Source organism: Cotesia glomerata, linkage group LG1, assembly GCF_020080835.1.
Source record: "Cotesia glomerata isolate CgM1 linkage group LG1, MPM_Cglom_v2.3, whole genome shotgun sequence".
In the NCBI taxonomy this organism is placed as follows: Eukaryota; Metazoa; Arthropoda; class Insecta; order Hymenoptera; family Braconidae; genus Cotesia; species Cotesia glomerata.
In genome coordinates this window covers 20,954,525-20,968,398 of record NC_058158.1, presented here as the reverse complement: position 1 = coordinate 20,968,398, position 13,874 = coordinate 20,954,525, and the positions used below count along the sequence as shown (strand labels likewise).

The following is a 13,874-nucleotide window of genomic DNA, read 5'->3' as shown; positions in this document are numbered from 1 at the left end:
TATTTATTGATTGATAACAATTGAGAACAATTTAAAATCATTTATTTTTTTCTATTTTTTTGTTATTTCCGCATTATATCCAAACTCATGAACTATTTATCTATTCAAATCCATTGAACACAATTAAATATTTGAATTTTTCTTAATTTTTTTTTATACTTTAAAAGATTTAAAATCTTCAAACTATTTATCTATTCAGAAAAATTCATTTTTGCCTGAGCTGAATCAATCATGAAATAGAACTTGTTGAAAATAATTGAAATCATATCGAATTCAATTTTTTTCAATCAATAATTTTGATCAGGGATAATCACCATCACTCATCACTATTAATAATAATAGTATTATTATTATTATTAATGAAATAAATATTTCTAGGAATTATAAATAGGAGATTACTTCTCAAAAGTTTACAACGAAACACCTACAGGTTGATGAAACAATGTCAAAGGCAATGGATCTTTCTCAGCAAATGAGTGTATAATAATATCATCTCCAATTGAATTAACATCAGAACGCTAAAAATGTGATAAGGCAACCAAAGTTACTATGCTAGCGCAATCAACCAAACTACCATCGTGATTGATTACATTCATGTCGACTCTGACATTCCATACCTGTCAATAGAAAATTTAATTAGTAGAAAAATTGAAAAACTAAAAAAAAAATTTTAATATTTATTTGATTCCTGAAGACTTCATATTGAAGGCGTATTGTGCAAAAAAATTATAACCTTGAAAAAATCGACAGGAAAGTATTTTTAATTTTACAAACTGATGAGTAATAAATTAAAAAATTATTTTCTGATAAGAAAAAGAAATTAATATAAAAAAATCATGATACTGAAATTAACACATTAAGAATTTTTTTATTTTTAGACAAATAACTTAATTTAAAAAATTTATAAAAAAAATATCACGCAGAAATTTTGAAAAACTATCAAAAAAATTTTTGTAAATAAATTCTCTGTTTTTTATTCAATTAATAAGTAAATCTAACAAATGGCCAGATTTCAGTTAATTTCAGTATCACTAAAAAAATATTTTTATACTTCTAAAAACAGTTATAATTTTCTAAAAAAGACTTTTCTGTACTATTAATTATTGTTTTTATAATGAACTAAAAATAATTACTTTTTTATCGGCGACAATGAATAAATATTCCTTATCAAGGCACCTAGAGTCCTTGAAACATCTTTCTAGTTGCCTTGTTAAAGCTACACCGACTTCAGATTGTCTTCCAACTTCAAAGTGCGCTGCTGCCACTTATTTAACTCGACATTTATATTCAGCAATCCTTCATTTAGACGAAATAATTTCGTTATAAATTACCAAAATATTGAACAGTACTTTTAAGCAAAGCAATTAAAAAAAAAAATAATTAATTTTTTATGATAATCCTTCTTGGGCTTTAGAAAAATAAACAATTATCAAAATAATGTTTAAAGATTACATTGATAATTTTTTTGTAATTTCTGGGAGTGGAATTGGCTTCAAAACTTCGCTTATAATGATACTGAAGTTAACAGACCTCCGTTGATTTTTATATTTTTATATCAAGTAAATTATTACTAAAAATTTTATTAAAAATCCCACATCTAGAAATATAAAAAAAAATTTTTAAGATGTCAAGTGACTGTTAACTTCACTATTGTTCGCTTATAATTATTTATTTCATAAAAATCCCTAAAAATTGTCAGATCCCGAATTTTACTATAAAAAAAACGTCTAACGATTTTTTTCGTAAATTATAACTACCTCTTTTGTCCCAACGATACTAAAAATGATCCCCAGCTAGATCGGAAGTGCAATTTCAATTTTCTTGCTCCATTTAATTTTCTGCCATAAAGTCTGTAATAAAATTGAAAGAAAAATTAATTATTTAATTAATACAAAATATAATAAAACATAAAAAATAAAGTTGAATCAAATAACTTACGATATTTTCCTCTAGGGCAGCATTGATAAATTTTTACTCGCATTTTGTAATACTTCCTTTATTGTTGTTGTAAATAATTCAAGATATATAAATAATAGTTGTTATTGACCTGTATAAACATAACCTCTAAAAACACACGAGGCCTTATTTACTTTAATTTTCCGCAAGTTTTTTAAAACTTCTTTAATTTTAACGTATAGCAATAAATAAAGTAAAGTAGTATTTCAATTATCACCTAAAACAATGTACTACTGTATATTAATGTATATTAGTGCTCCAACAATTTATTTTATGACTTTGTTGTTGTTTCCTTATACAGGTCGTCTCTTTTATTTCAAAGTCAATTTACTAAGTATAAATGAATGAAATTACTATAGTTCAATACTATTTTACTAATTTCAGGTTATTAGCTAATTTAGTGATTTAATTACTTACTTGAAGTTTAATTTCAAAGTTGAAAATTATAAAGGATAGGGATACCTTTACTCTCCGTAATGATTATTATTAGGTTAAGAGGCCAACCAGCTACATAAATCCAGTAAGAAAATAATTGCATATAACTATAAATATCATTATTAAATTTAAATAAGTAAGAAAACTTGTACACAAGTGTATGTGCGCCGCAAACACATATAGGCATTTATTATAAAGTATACATATGTAGTCAATACGCTCCATAAAGGTACAGTGTATATTTTACATGTGTTTATTTTTACCTACATGTACATGTAATCAACAGACACCATCTTAATAAGGAACAGTTCAAAATTACAGGATAGAAGTGTCTATTGACACGTAAAAAAAATCCTGATAAATCCACGCAGCTTGAATATAAGGTCCTCTTCACTCGTGGATTTAAGGCCCTTATATTCACGCGGCAAGGATTTATCAGGACTTTTTTACGTATGAGTAGACATGTCCTTACAGGATTGTACACCCTTTGGAGCTAGCTTTTCAATCCAGGATTAAAATTGTCTTGGATTTAGGTTAACATTGTGAATATATCGATATATTTCATGTATTGTGTATAGATATATTCAAAAAGATAACTTAAATCTAAAATAATTTCAATCCTGGATTGAAAAAAAGATTGTGAATAAATAAGCATTTTATAATAAGTTTTATTTATTGATTCAATAAAAAAGAAAACTGGAGCAATTTAAATTTCGCGCCGTTTATGCATGATATGCGCATGTGCAGCTTTTAATTATTTTATAATTATCAATTAAACAAATAAAATGAATAATTTGATAACCAAAATGATGGACCAATACGGACCTAACGATAAAGAATACGAGTTTCATTAAATTAGCCAGCTTTTCATTGAATGAGGTGCTAACATGTATTTTTTTTTCATTAAAATTAAAAAAATTATTTATAAAAAAACTATAAGGGACCTAACGAAAATTTTGATGGACCTATACAGACCTAACGTAGACCTATCGATTAAGGTCATTTGCACTTCGCAAATCCTTAGATGGGGTGCTAAATTTGCACAGGTGACCGCTAGCCAAATATTTTTTTTCAGGTTGCTGTCGATCGGTAATACTGATTTCGTAACACTTTATTATCATTTAACTTTAAAATGGTGACAAGTGTATTATAAAGATGTCTCTTGCTACATTAAAGTAAAAAATAATAATATTGTTATTTAAATTACTATCATAATTATTTTCATAACTTTTTTATTATTAATATTATTATAATGAAGATAATAATTACAGCAATATTTACATGGTTAAAAAAAAAATTATATCAAAATGCAGTTACATTTTTTTCTAAATATTCATAACTTAACAACATCAATCGAATATATAAAAAATTAATACTACATTTTTAACCCGTCAGCACTCACGTGAACTTTTCGGTAATATTTACTCTCGTGATGAGAGATTTGCTCACGTTTAATCTGCATGCGGCCGGGCAGCTATACAGTTACGAAGATACACGAACTAGCCCGAACGTTACCGAAAGTAAATTTTTGTTACACCTATAATCTCGTGATGAGAAGAATGCTCACAATTTCCGACGCGCATGGGAAAAATATTTTTATAAAACATATTTAATATTAAAGCATTTCAAAAGTTCATAATTTGAAAATAGGTAAAATTACTCGAAGGTAGAAAAAATTTCATCTACCCTTTCCATTTGAAAAGAAAAAGTTTTCATTGTTTTAAATCGAGCGTGAGCAAAATGCTTATAACGTGAGTGCTGACGGGTTAAACAGTGCGATAATATTGAAAATTCATTTCAATTATAAAATATTAATTTTTTTATTATATATTTGTTGCAGAAATTGAATTATTTATAGTATTCTGCATAAATGAATTTTGATTTTCTTTTAAACCATGTAAACAAATGGATTGATTACAAAAATAAATAATGCATTTTTAAATTGTGAAAATTTTGATTAATTTATTGAATTATTGAAATGAAAGTCATGACAATTATTGGGTAAATAATACGTGACGTATTTTTGTAAAGGCCCGACATACATGGCATTTCAATCCTGGTGATAGATTGCTGTCTGCTTCTGTTAATAGTTGAACAAGGCATGCTTGGCAAATCATAAAATGATTACACGGTGCGAATGTTTAAGCAATTCGGTTCTCTAGACACACGCAGCACTTAGCGGAAATCTCATCGTTGTCGTTCCGGTACGGAGGCCTAGCTGTAAATATAAACAAATTTTATGTGCAATATGGTAATATATTTAAAATTAGTTTTTTTTAATATTAAAATAGTCGTGAACTTACCTATTATCCTCTCCAAAATATAAGCATTATTTGTAATAAAAAATCGTTGATTAATGAAGGTACCAAAAGGATAAAAAATACTCCACGTATGGATGCGTTAACGATATCTATACGATTTTAAATAAAACTAAAATATTTAATATTATTGGTGTAAATTATTATTTTATTATTATTACCTTCTCTTCCTTCTTCTTCCTCTATAGCTTCATGATCGTCTTCTCTGCGGACACTAATGACACGACCTACAACGTTTGATAATTATATCAGAATGACATATAAATACATACAACATGTATTAAATACATCATCATTATTATAATTATTATCATTATCAATATTGTCATTATTTATATCGTTCAAACGGTATATTCATTCATGAGTTTTTACTTTTCTTTTCAATACTCACCACTACCAATATAGCGAAGATTTGTAAAGCCACGTGCTTCAAGCTCTGCTATTCCTGAAAATCAATTAAATGTATTATTTCACTTAAGAATTGATCAATAAAAAAAATAAATTATTATTAACTTACTTCTGTATCCTTCTACTATATCGGCCATCAAATGAGATATATTTGTAAATTAACAAGAGATTTAAAACATTAATTATTGATGGAAGAAAATTAGTTTTTATATTTTTTTGTTGTAGTTGTGAAGTAACGCAATGATTATAAATTTGAATGAAATGACTGTTATTATTACCGTTTCGAGCATCGGCCAAAAAATCAAAATCATCGTTCACATTGATGCCAATTTGGTCATCTGTAAAATTAAAAAATCATTATAGAATTAATATTAACTTGTTAAATATGATATAAACAATTAATTTTTTTTTTAATACATAATAAATATTAATAAATTTTTGAAAAATGATTGGTTATTTCTCGATTATTGATCTTAAACATAACAACAATAACAGTGCAAATGTAAACTTTAAAAATTTTTTGAAGCATTTTAATTTATGACTAACATATCTAATAAACAGAAAAAATTGTAGTGTTGTAATATCATATAGAATCATGTGCTTACATTACACTATAACAATATCTTTTTCCTGGTTCAGAAAGATGATTTGGAATGATTACCTTTATGTCAAACGTATATTTATGTAGCATTTAAATCCAAAGCTTCCAAATTATTTCAAGTTGTTTTAAATCATTTTATATTTTAAAAATTGAATTATTCTATTCTTATCAATATGATTTTACGCAACGAGGTTTTTAATTCTTCATACGATATAATTGACTAATAAATACCATTATATCATTATTGTAATAGAATAAAAGATTATTGAAATTAATAATTTATTATATTTAATGTGATACTTGCCATCTTCAGACAGATCACCTGCGACAACACGTGCTGCTTCAGCTAAGGGCTGATCAACAACATGAGCGGCAATCACATCTGTAAAAAAAAAATTATTATAACAGTATATTTCACAGCAGTAACAATCGAAGTTTTGATTTTTTAAATTTAGTATTCTTCAATTTAATCTAGAGATTTATTTTTAATTGAAAAAATTTTAGTTTAAATCATACTATTAGTAAAAGATTCAATGATCGCTATTATTATCAAAACAACCTTCACCATCGCGGTGTTTAATTTTTCATAAAATTTTTTTAATTAATATGTTTATTTCGTTTTAGAAACAAAATCAAAGATTTAAAACTTAAATGTATTATTATGCTACATTGTATACTAACCGTCTGGATTGACAGCATCTGCGGCATCAGGATTTGCTGCTTCAGCTAAGAGCTGACCAACATCATCAGCGACATTTACATCTGTCGAAAAATACATAAGCCTCAGTCTTTTTTTTTTCAATAACTTTACCATTTTTTTTTTCTTACAATTATTTTATAAAATGGTTTTAAAATGAATATTTTCAATCTAGAATCAAGACAATAAATAAAAATCATTATTTTGTTAAATATTAAGTTGCTGTATTATATCAATATAACTATAACCAATGCAGTGTTTAATTTTAAGCACGGAATTATTAATAAACAATTACGATTAAGTCATTATTACTAATGAAATCAAACATTTCTATAAGTCATTTTTATATTAAATATAAGCTTTTACCGTTTGCAATGACATTATCTGCGGCATCAAGATTTGCTGCTTCATCTAAGGGCTGACAAATATCATGAGCGGCAATCACATCTGTAAAAAAAAAAAAATTTATTATAACAGTATATTTTACAGCACTAACAATCAAGGTTTAATTTTTTTTTTTTTATTTTTTAAATATTAAATGTTTTAAAATTTTGTTCTGAGATTAATTTTTAATTGAAAAAATTTTAGTTCAAATCATACTATTTTAAATTATTCTATGATTGCTAATACTATCACTACTTCAATAATTTTTTTTTTTCTCAGTTATAATAAAATTAAATTGTCATAAAATTTATAGTTTTAATCATACCATCTTCATTTGCGTGACGTTCGACTTCCTCAACAGCAGCTACTTGCAAGTAGTCATGGTCTAACATCACAATATCGTTATCTGAAAATATGATTAATCACAATTATTTTAGCGAATTTTTTTATTAATACAATAAAATGCGTTATTAATGATTAATCGAAAGTACCTTCTTCTTGTAATTGCGCTTGTTGTTGTACATTATCAATGAGCAGAACCGAGCATCGAATCCTTTGTTGATCGCTATTATTTAATATATCATAACATGGCCGAACTTGTAATCTCAAACATCTCAAAATGTGGTCAATGTCAAAGGTATCATTTAAAAATTTCCTCCACAATTTTTCTATGTCTGGCTTTCCTCCTTGAAGAATTAAATGTGAAGTTGGACAATTTTTATTACACGGATCTTTCCCTTCATCTAATTTTTTTAGATTGCTTTCAGCACCATACGCTACGTACTGATTATATCCTATTATAAAATCATAATAATTTATTATTAAACTTTCATTGAATTAGCAAGCGATAGATATCCAAATTAACAAATATACTCACGTAAAATTTTCCAAATATCATTATTTCCGTGTTTATTACTGTACCAGTAGTTACTGAAAGATATTAAAGGTTGACCTTTCCACATCTTGTAATGACTTTAAGTCATTATAATTTGAAAAAATTACCGGTCCAACACCTTCCATCCATTTCTCCGCAAATAGAATTGAAGAACTCATCATAGCTTTGCTGCTCTTCTTGAGGAATAGATTCACGTATTTTCCGGTAACAAATAGTAATTTGTTCTGAAGGTAATAACGGTAACGCACACATTTTCTGTATAATTTCATCTTTGCGCAAAATATTAACTCCACGAAGACGTATCAAAAGATTCATTAACAATATGCTGGAACATATAAAACATCACTTAATAAAAATTAAATAACTTTAAGTTGTAGACTTGTTATATGAATATAGTTGGGTAGTTTAACTTTTTCGATACGGTACAGCTACAGCACTGTAAACACCCATGGAACGCCTACGTAGGAGGAGCACATTTCTACGGCCCATTTTATAAATAAGGTGGTAAGGACTTACATTACAGTAACTGAATAAGGTTCCTTTAACTAACTGCATCCAGGGAAACTCTTCTTTACAATCTTCATGCAATAACCGATCGTAATTGGGATATATCATTGTTACATTGGGCATGGTACTGTTTTAACTGCCTCAAAATTGGACGATAGCATTTATCACTAGCTGTTGCTATTAGTACTTATAGTACTACATATGCCTAAAATAATTATGCTAAAAAATTAAACTTTTATGTACACAGAAAAATAATAATAAAGCAATATTTGTTTATTTTTAAAAATAAAAAAGTTGGCTGTTGCTGGCCGTGTCCGATAATTCTGACGATTAATTTTTTATTCGTCCGATACTCGGACGATTAATTTTTTTTTTATTTCCAGTCCTGATACTCCGGACGATTAAATTCGTTTTATTCGTCCGATACCTGACGATTAATTTATTTTTATTCGTCCGGATATAAAAGCAAGTCTTATTATGTTGAACATTTCTCATTGAGTACCAAACATTCCCAAAATTATATAATATTGCAAATAGCTCCCCAAATTATAAGTGTATTTATATAGGTGCGATGCAGAGGTAAATAAAAATATTAAAAAGGAAGTGTAGCTAAATATATGAGTTATACTTTTTAAAAAAATAGAGAGGTAATTCAAGAAATGATAAAATATACAACATACACGAAGAGGTTATGTTTATGTTTTGTCTACATTCCATATAGAAAATAAGCTAGTTATAAAAATATAGTTTAATTCATTTTCAATAATTAATTGGATATAATTGATTGACATTTTAAAAGGACCTATAGAGGTAGGTGGAGAACAAATACAACTACCTCAACCAAATATTATTTAATATTTTAATTGTAATTAATGGTAATAGTTATAACAATGAAGCTGAAAGTTGGTGGTGTTTCTCTTTTAATGAATTATAAAAGTATTTATTTTAAAAGAAAAGTTAGTGCTTATAATGGATTTTTACACCAAATAAATTTTTTTATGAAAATTTGATAAGTTGTAAATAATTACATTATGTTATATTTAATTAATGTTTGTAGCTAATAATCAATTATCTGTAAGTAAGATTTTTATATTATTTTATGAATTCGCAGGTAGCAAGTGGTACCATTATTATTAACAATGTGAGGCATGTGATGTGAGGTGTGCTTTGGTCTCGAAATATTGGAATGAAGATTTTAAATACTAACATGCATATTTAATCCAATATCAATTATATTACCATAAATCTTATATAATTAAAAATAGAAAAATATGTGATGATTTGAAGCCAACTAATACATTAATATAGGAAAATTCCACAAAGAATAATGAGGTTTGTTGGAAGTCTTCAAATTAGAAAAGAAAATTAAAAATTAATGATTTTAATTTCAGAATGAATTTAGGATCTACTTTTCAACTACATCTGAACCATGTGTAATATGAGTGTAATGGTAATGTCAAAATGTAATCATACTATTTATCTTAGAGCCACAAAAAAAATTGGAAAATTTTTTATTGAATTCAATTTAACAGTTAATATTTATAAGATGAAATAGTGGATTTTAATTTAATAAAAGTATAATAGTTTTCTTTTGTCAGGTGAGTAATTGATGCCTACAAGTTTTAGAAACATGTACAAACATTAGTATATATCGTTCAGAAAAATGAAAATTTTTCAGTGTATAAGTTCTATTTTAAATTACTTCTAGTCAATATACAATGACGACGGAAACAATTTTATTATACTAAATAAAATTATTATAATAGTTTGAAGTTTTAGTAAATAAAACAATTCTATTTAATTAAATCGTAAATTATTGGCTATCATTGTTAAGTAAAAATAAAATAAGACAATGGAATTAAGTAAGATTAAATAATATTAAAATTAGCGCACAGGTAATAATTATTTTTTATTTTTTATAACAACTAAATAATAATGAGAATATCAATACAAATTGAAAAATTTCCCACATGTTCAAATTTGTAGAATATTTTTTTTATAACTTGTTTAAAAAAAATATCAAAAAATTATTACATGTGGTCTAACTTCACAGACATTAACATGAACTATTTTTACAATTATCGCACATCCACAATTTTTTTCTTGGTTTTTTTAACTGTCCTGTACATTTCAAGTGGTACCATTCCAAACAATAATCGCATCCGATGCTAATCTTCATTTTTTTATCTTTATTAAGTTCATTCTCGTCGATGGTTTTTTCTAAATCTAAATTGCAATACTTGCATTCCCATGAATCTAATTTTTTTTGCTCAAGCATTTTTTTCAATTTTTTTCCATCCGTTTTTAGTAAAATATCGGTTGATTAGTGATAAATCGACATTATCTTCTTCAATGATAGAAAAAGGCAGATCTTTATAATTTTTCGTTAAATCATTTTCATACATATTTTTTTTTTATTATTAAATATTTCTGTGATAACCTCTTCTTTTACTAACCATTGCAATATAATTTTGCGCTTATCTTCAGTTGATTTATTGATAAATGGCGTTTTGAGTGATTTTTTATCTTTTATAATTTTTTTAAGTCCGATCACTGTTTGATCTGTACCTCGGGGTCGTCCTCTTCTTTTCAGAGCCGGTTGCACAATAACATTAGACAATATACTTAATTTTTTCGTTGGCTCTATGGGTGTTGATACATTCGGCATGTATTTTTCATTTTCTTTTAATCCAGTGCTTTGACTTAATATGGCTCTATCATTGTTGTCATCAGAGCTGTCCGACAGCGCATTTCTCGTTCGGCGTTTTTTTATTTGTCGAGCATCATTATCGTCACTGCTATCGGAACTTGTGAAAGAAATTTGTTCTGTTCGTGGGGTGTCATGAATGATAATATTTGGAGAATCAGGATCTTTGTCATTAAAAGTGTCTTGTAAATGACCATCGTCATTGCTATCTGAATTTATAAGATCATTTTTTTCTTCTCGCGGATTCTCATGAACAATAATGTTTGGAGAATGAGGATTTTCATCATTGAAAGTTTCTTGTAAATCACTGTCTTCATTCCTATCTGAATTTATAGAATTATTAAGATTTTCATCAATTGAAGAATCTTTTAAATCTCTATCATCCTCCATTTGATTGTCAGAATCAGATTCAGTAACATCAGGTGAATTCGGTTCTGAGGAGTCCAGATGAATTGTTTGTTTATTTTTATTTGATTCTTTTATAATTACTACCTCTTGATTATTTTGCCAAGATTCTACTAAATTAACCAATACTTCAAATCTTTTTAAAAATAATTTAGTCCCTACTTCAGCCGCTAAAAGCAGGTAATTTTTAACAACTTCTAATGATTTTTTATATTTTTCATTTTCTGATAAAACTTTTGTTTGTATTGTGTCGAAGTAATAACAGGCCTCTGAATTGAAATTTCTTCTTGTGCCAAAGTTGAAAATACTCTCTGAGTATTGTAGTAATAATCACTGGTCCATCTTTTGTCACAAAGGTTTTCTTCAAATAAATTTTTTATTCTCAATTTTTCTCCTCACCATAAATATGTAAGTCTAAATTAGATAAAAAACAAATTGTAAATAATAAAACTAAACAATAAATATACTAACTTAACTTACCTGCATGGTAAAATCATTAGACGCGCTCTAAACAGTCACATTAGATGAAGATGTCGTAGATAGTTATGCCAGTAGGGCGTTAAATTTGTTGATAAACATTTAAATTTTCATTGTAAATTAATTCCAAATTATGCATTTTCTCTAGTTCTTTTTTGATGAAATTAAATGCATAATTTTAGACGTATTGGAGAATAACGATTATCTCTGGGAGAATCTTTTAGAAAAACTGAGAACTTTGTTACTTTGGTACGACTTGCTGCTTTTGTGATTTTTCTCTAATTGAGAGCATTCCGTACAAATTAATAATTTGTCTCACGAAATCTTCCAATGACAGATATTTATCTGCCATCTATTTTTTATTTTCGCATTTAATGCGATTCCAATCGATTATTAGTACCGTTCTCAAAGTTGTGTTGCACCGTAATCACGCTAGATAGAGACCACTTCAATTTTCGACATTCATGCCAGTTTTTATCGAAGTATTCCACGATTGACTGCGGCATTTTTTGAGTTCTTCTCATACAATTGAAAATAACGGTTCTTTCGGTCTTTGCATACACCAACTCCTTGAAGAATTCTTTTAGCTTCATCCCCTTTCTTTTTGCTGTTATGTTTCTTTTTTCTGATAGTGATTTCTCTATTAAAAGTCTCTGAGTGTATGAAATGCAACACATAATCAGATTCACTTCCAAAGGTAACAAACTGTCACGAATCGCGGCTCTTTCCCGTCAGATCTTTTACTTCTCCGTCATATCGCACTTAATTTTTTTCCAGTGAAGCGATGACATGCTTTAAAACAATTCATCATCCATGTAATGCTCGGTTTGTCTTCACACACTAAAAAATCGATACCCCCGCAATTTCTGGTACAGCCATTAGATTTTCGACTATATAATAGCAATAAACAGGTGCCCTAATATTTAATAATTTATATGTTGCGTCGATTCCAACGTACTCTTCGATAAAATTCCATGGTTGATCTTCATTTGCGGTGTATGCAAAAAAGACCTTTGAAAATATTATTATCCTCAATGAGAAAATTACAATCCGCTTGATAATCGTTTATTAAAATATTTTTTACAGCTTCTAATTGATTTTTTTTTTCCCCAGTGTACTTTAAATTATAGATGTCTTTTAATAATACCAAACTTTTTCCAGTTTGTTTTATAATTAGATCTTTAATTGTTGTTTTATTGGCTTTTAAGTTTATCAGTTCCCTTAACCTTTTCTTTAACTTTGGAGTCATCCGTCGAGTTTGAGGCAAGTGTTCATACAATTGTTTCGTCGTAAGATGATTATGATGTAAGTCGATTCTTTCGATATGAACAAACCGTTTTCCATCATCACTCACATTAACGTGAAATGTAAGCTGGGCATTCCTTTTGGAAGGTACTTGACGATCTCTCTCCTCTTCCTGCTGGTTTAAAATTTCTTTCCGCCATGAATGCAATTATATTTTAAAAAATAATACTTCAAATTTTTATCAATAGGTTCCTTTGTAGACCGTTTTTTTCGACAATCGTTCGATGGTCGAAGAATCAGTGTAAAAAAAATAATTTTAATCAATTTTGATATTCCTTTATTTCTTTTTTGTAATTCTTCATGTGACTTGAAACTTTCTCATTCAATTTTAAATTCGCATTTTCTTCATTAGTATTTTCTCCAATAGCATTTTCTTTTTAATAGCATTTTCTTTAATAGCATTTTCGCCGATAGCATTTTCTTCAATAGCATTTTCATCACTATCTTCTTCAATTGTAGATTCTTCATTAATGTCATCTAAATTTAATAAATAAATAAAATTTTTACTTTTATTATTTTATTATTGATCATAAATATTTTGATTATAAGTAGCAGACGTCTGTTATATGATAAATAAAATAATAAATACTTACCCAGTTTCGTAGATAGAAATAAAAAGATGTTTAATTATAAATTAATTTATACAATTATTATTACAATTGATTTTTACTTATTTACAAAACTGACATTCATTTGAATTTGTTTATTCAGCATTTTCATTCAGTTTAATTTTTATAAAAAAAAAAATAAAATATTTGGTATGTTTATATGTATACTAT

General features: G+C 27.1%; 2 protein-coding genes across 2 annotated transcripts; both read right to left on the bottom strand.

Annotated features, from left to right (window-relative positions):
• Positions 1-395: 395 nt before the first annotated feature.
• Positions 396-1,968, bottom strand: LOC123268482 (exosome complex component RRP45-like; the record flags this gene model as incomplete). Its single annotated transcript, XM_044733628.1, is given in 5 exon segments — positions 396-617; positions 1,134-1,267; positions 1,270-1,304; positions 1,758-1,852; positions 1,939-1,968. Coding segments are annotated over 5 exon segments (516 nt in total), but the record flags the coding sequence as incomplete, so codon positions are not given.
• A 2,460-nt stretch (positions 1,969-4,428) lies between these two features.
• Positions 4,429-8,309, bottom strand: LOC123268421. Its single transcript, XM_044733490.1, has 14 exons — positions 8,116-8,309; positions 7,813-8,019; positions 7,677-7,729; positions 7,291-7,593; positions 7,125-7,205; positions 6,782-6,862; positions 6,400-6,480; positions 6,023-6,100; positions 5,396-5,455; positions 5,227-5,241; positions 5,101-5,154; positions 4,871-4,936; positions 4,695-4,704; positions 4,429-4,609 (listed from the first exon to the last, which is right to left on the bottom strand). The coding sequence occupies exons 1-14, from the start codon at positions 8,307-8,309 to the stop codon at positions 4,606-4,608; spliced, it is 1,287 nt and encodes a 428-aa protein (XP_044589425.1). The 3' UTR covers positions 4,429-4,605.
• Positions 8,310-13,874: the final 5,565 nt, after the last annotated feature.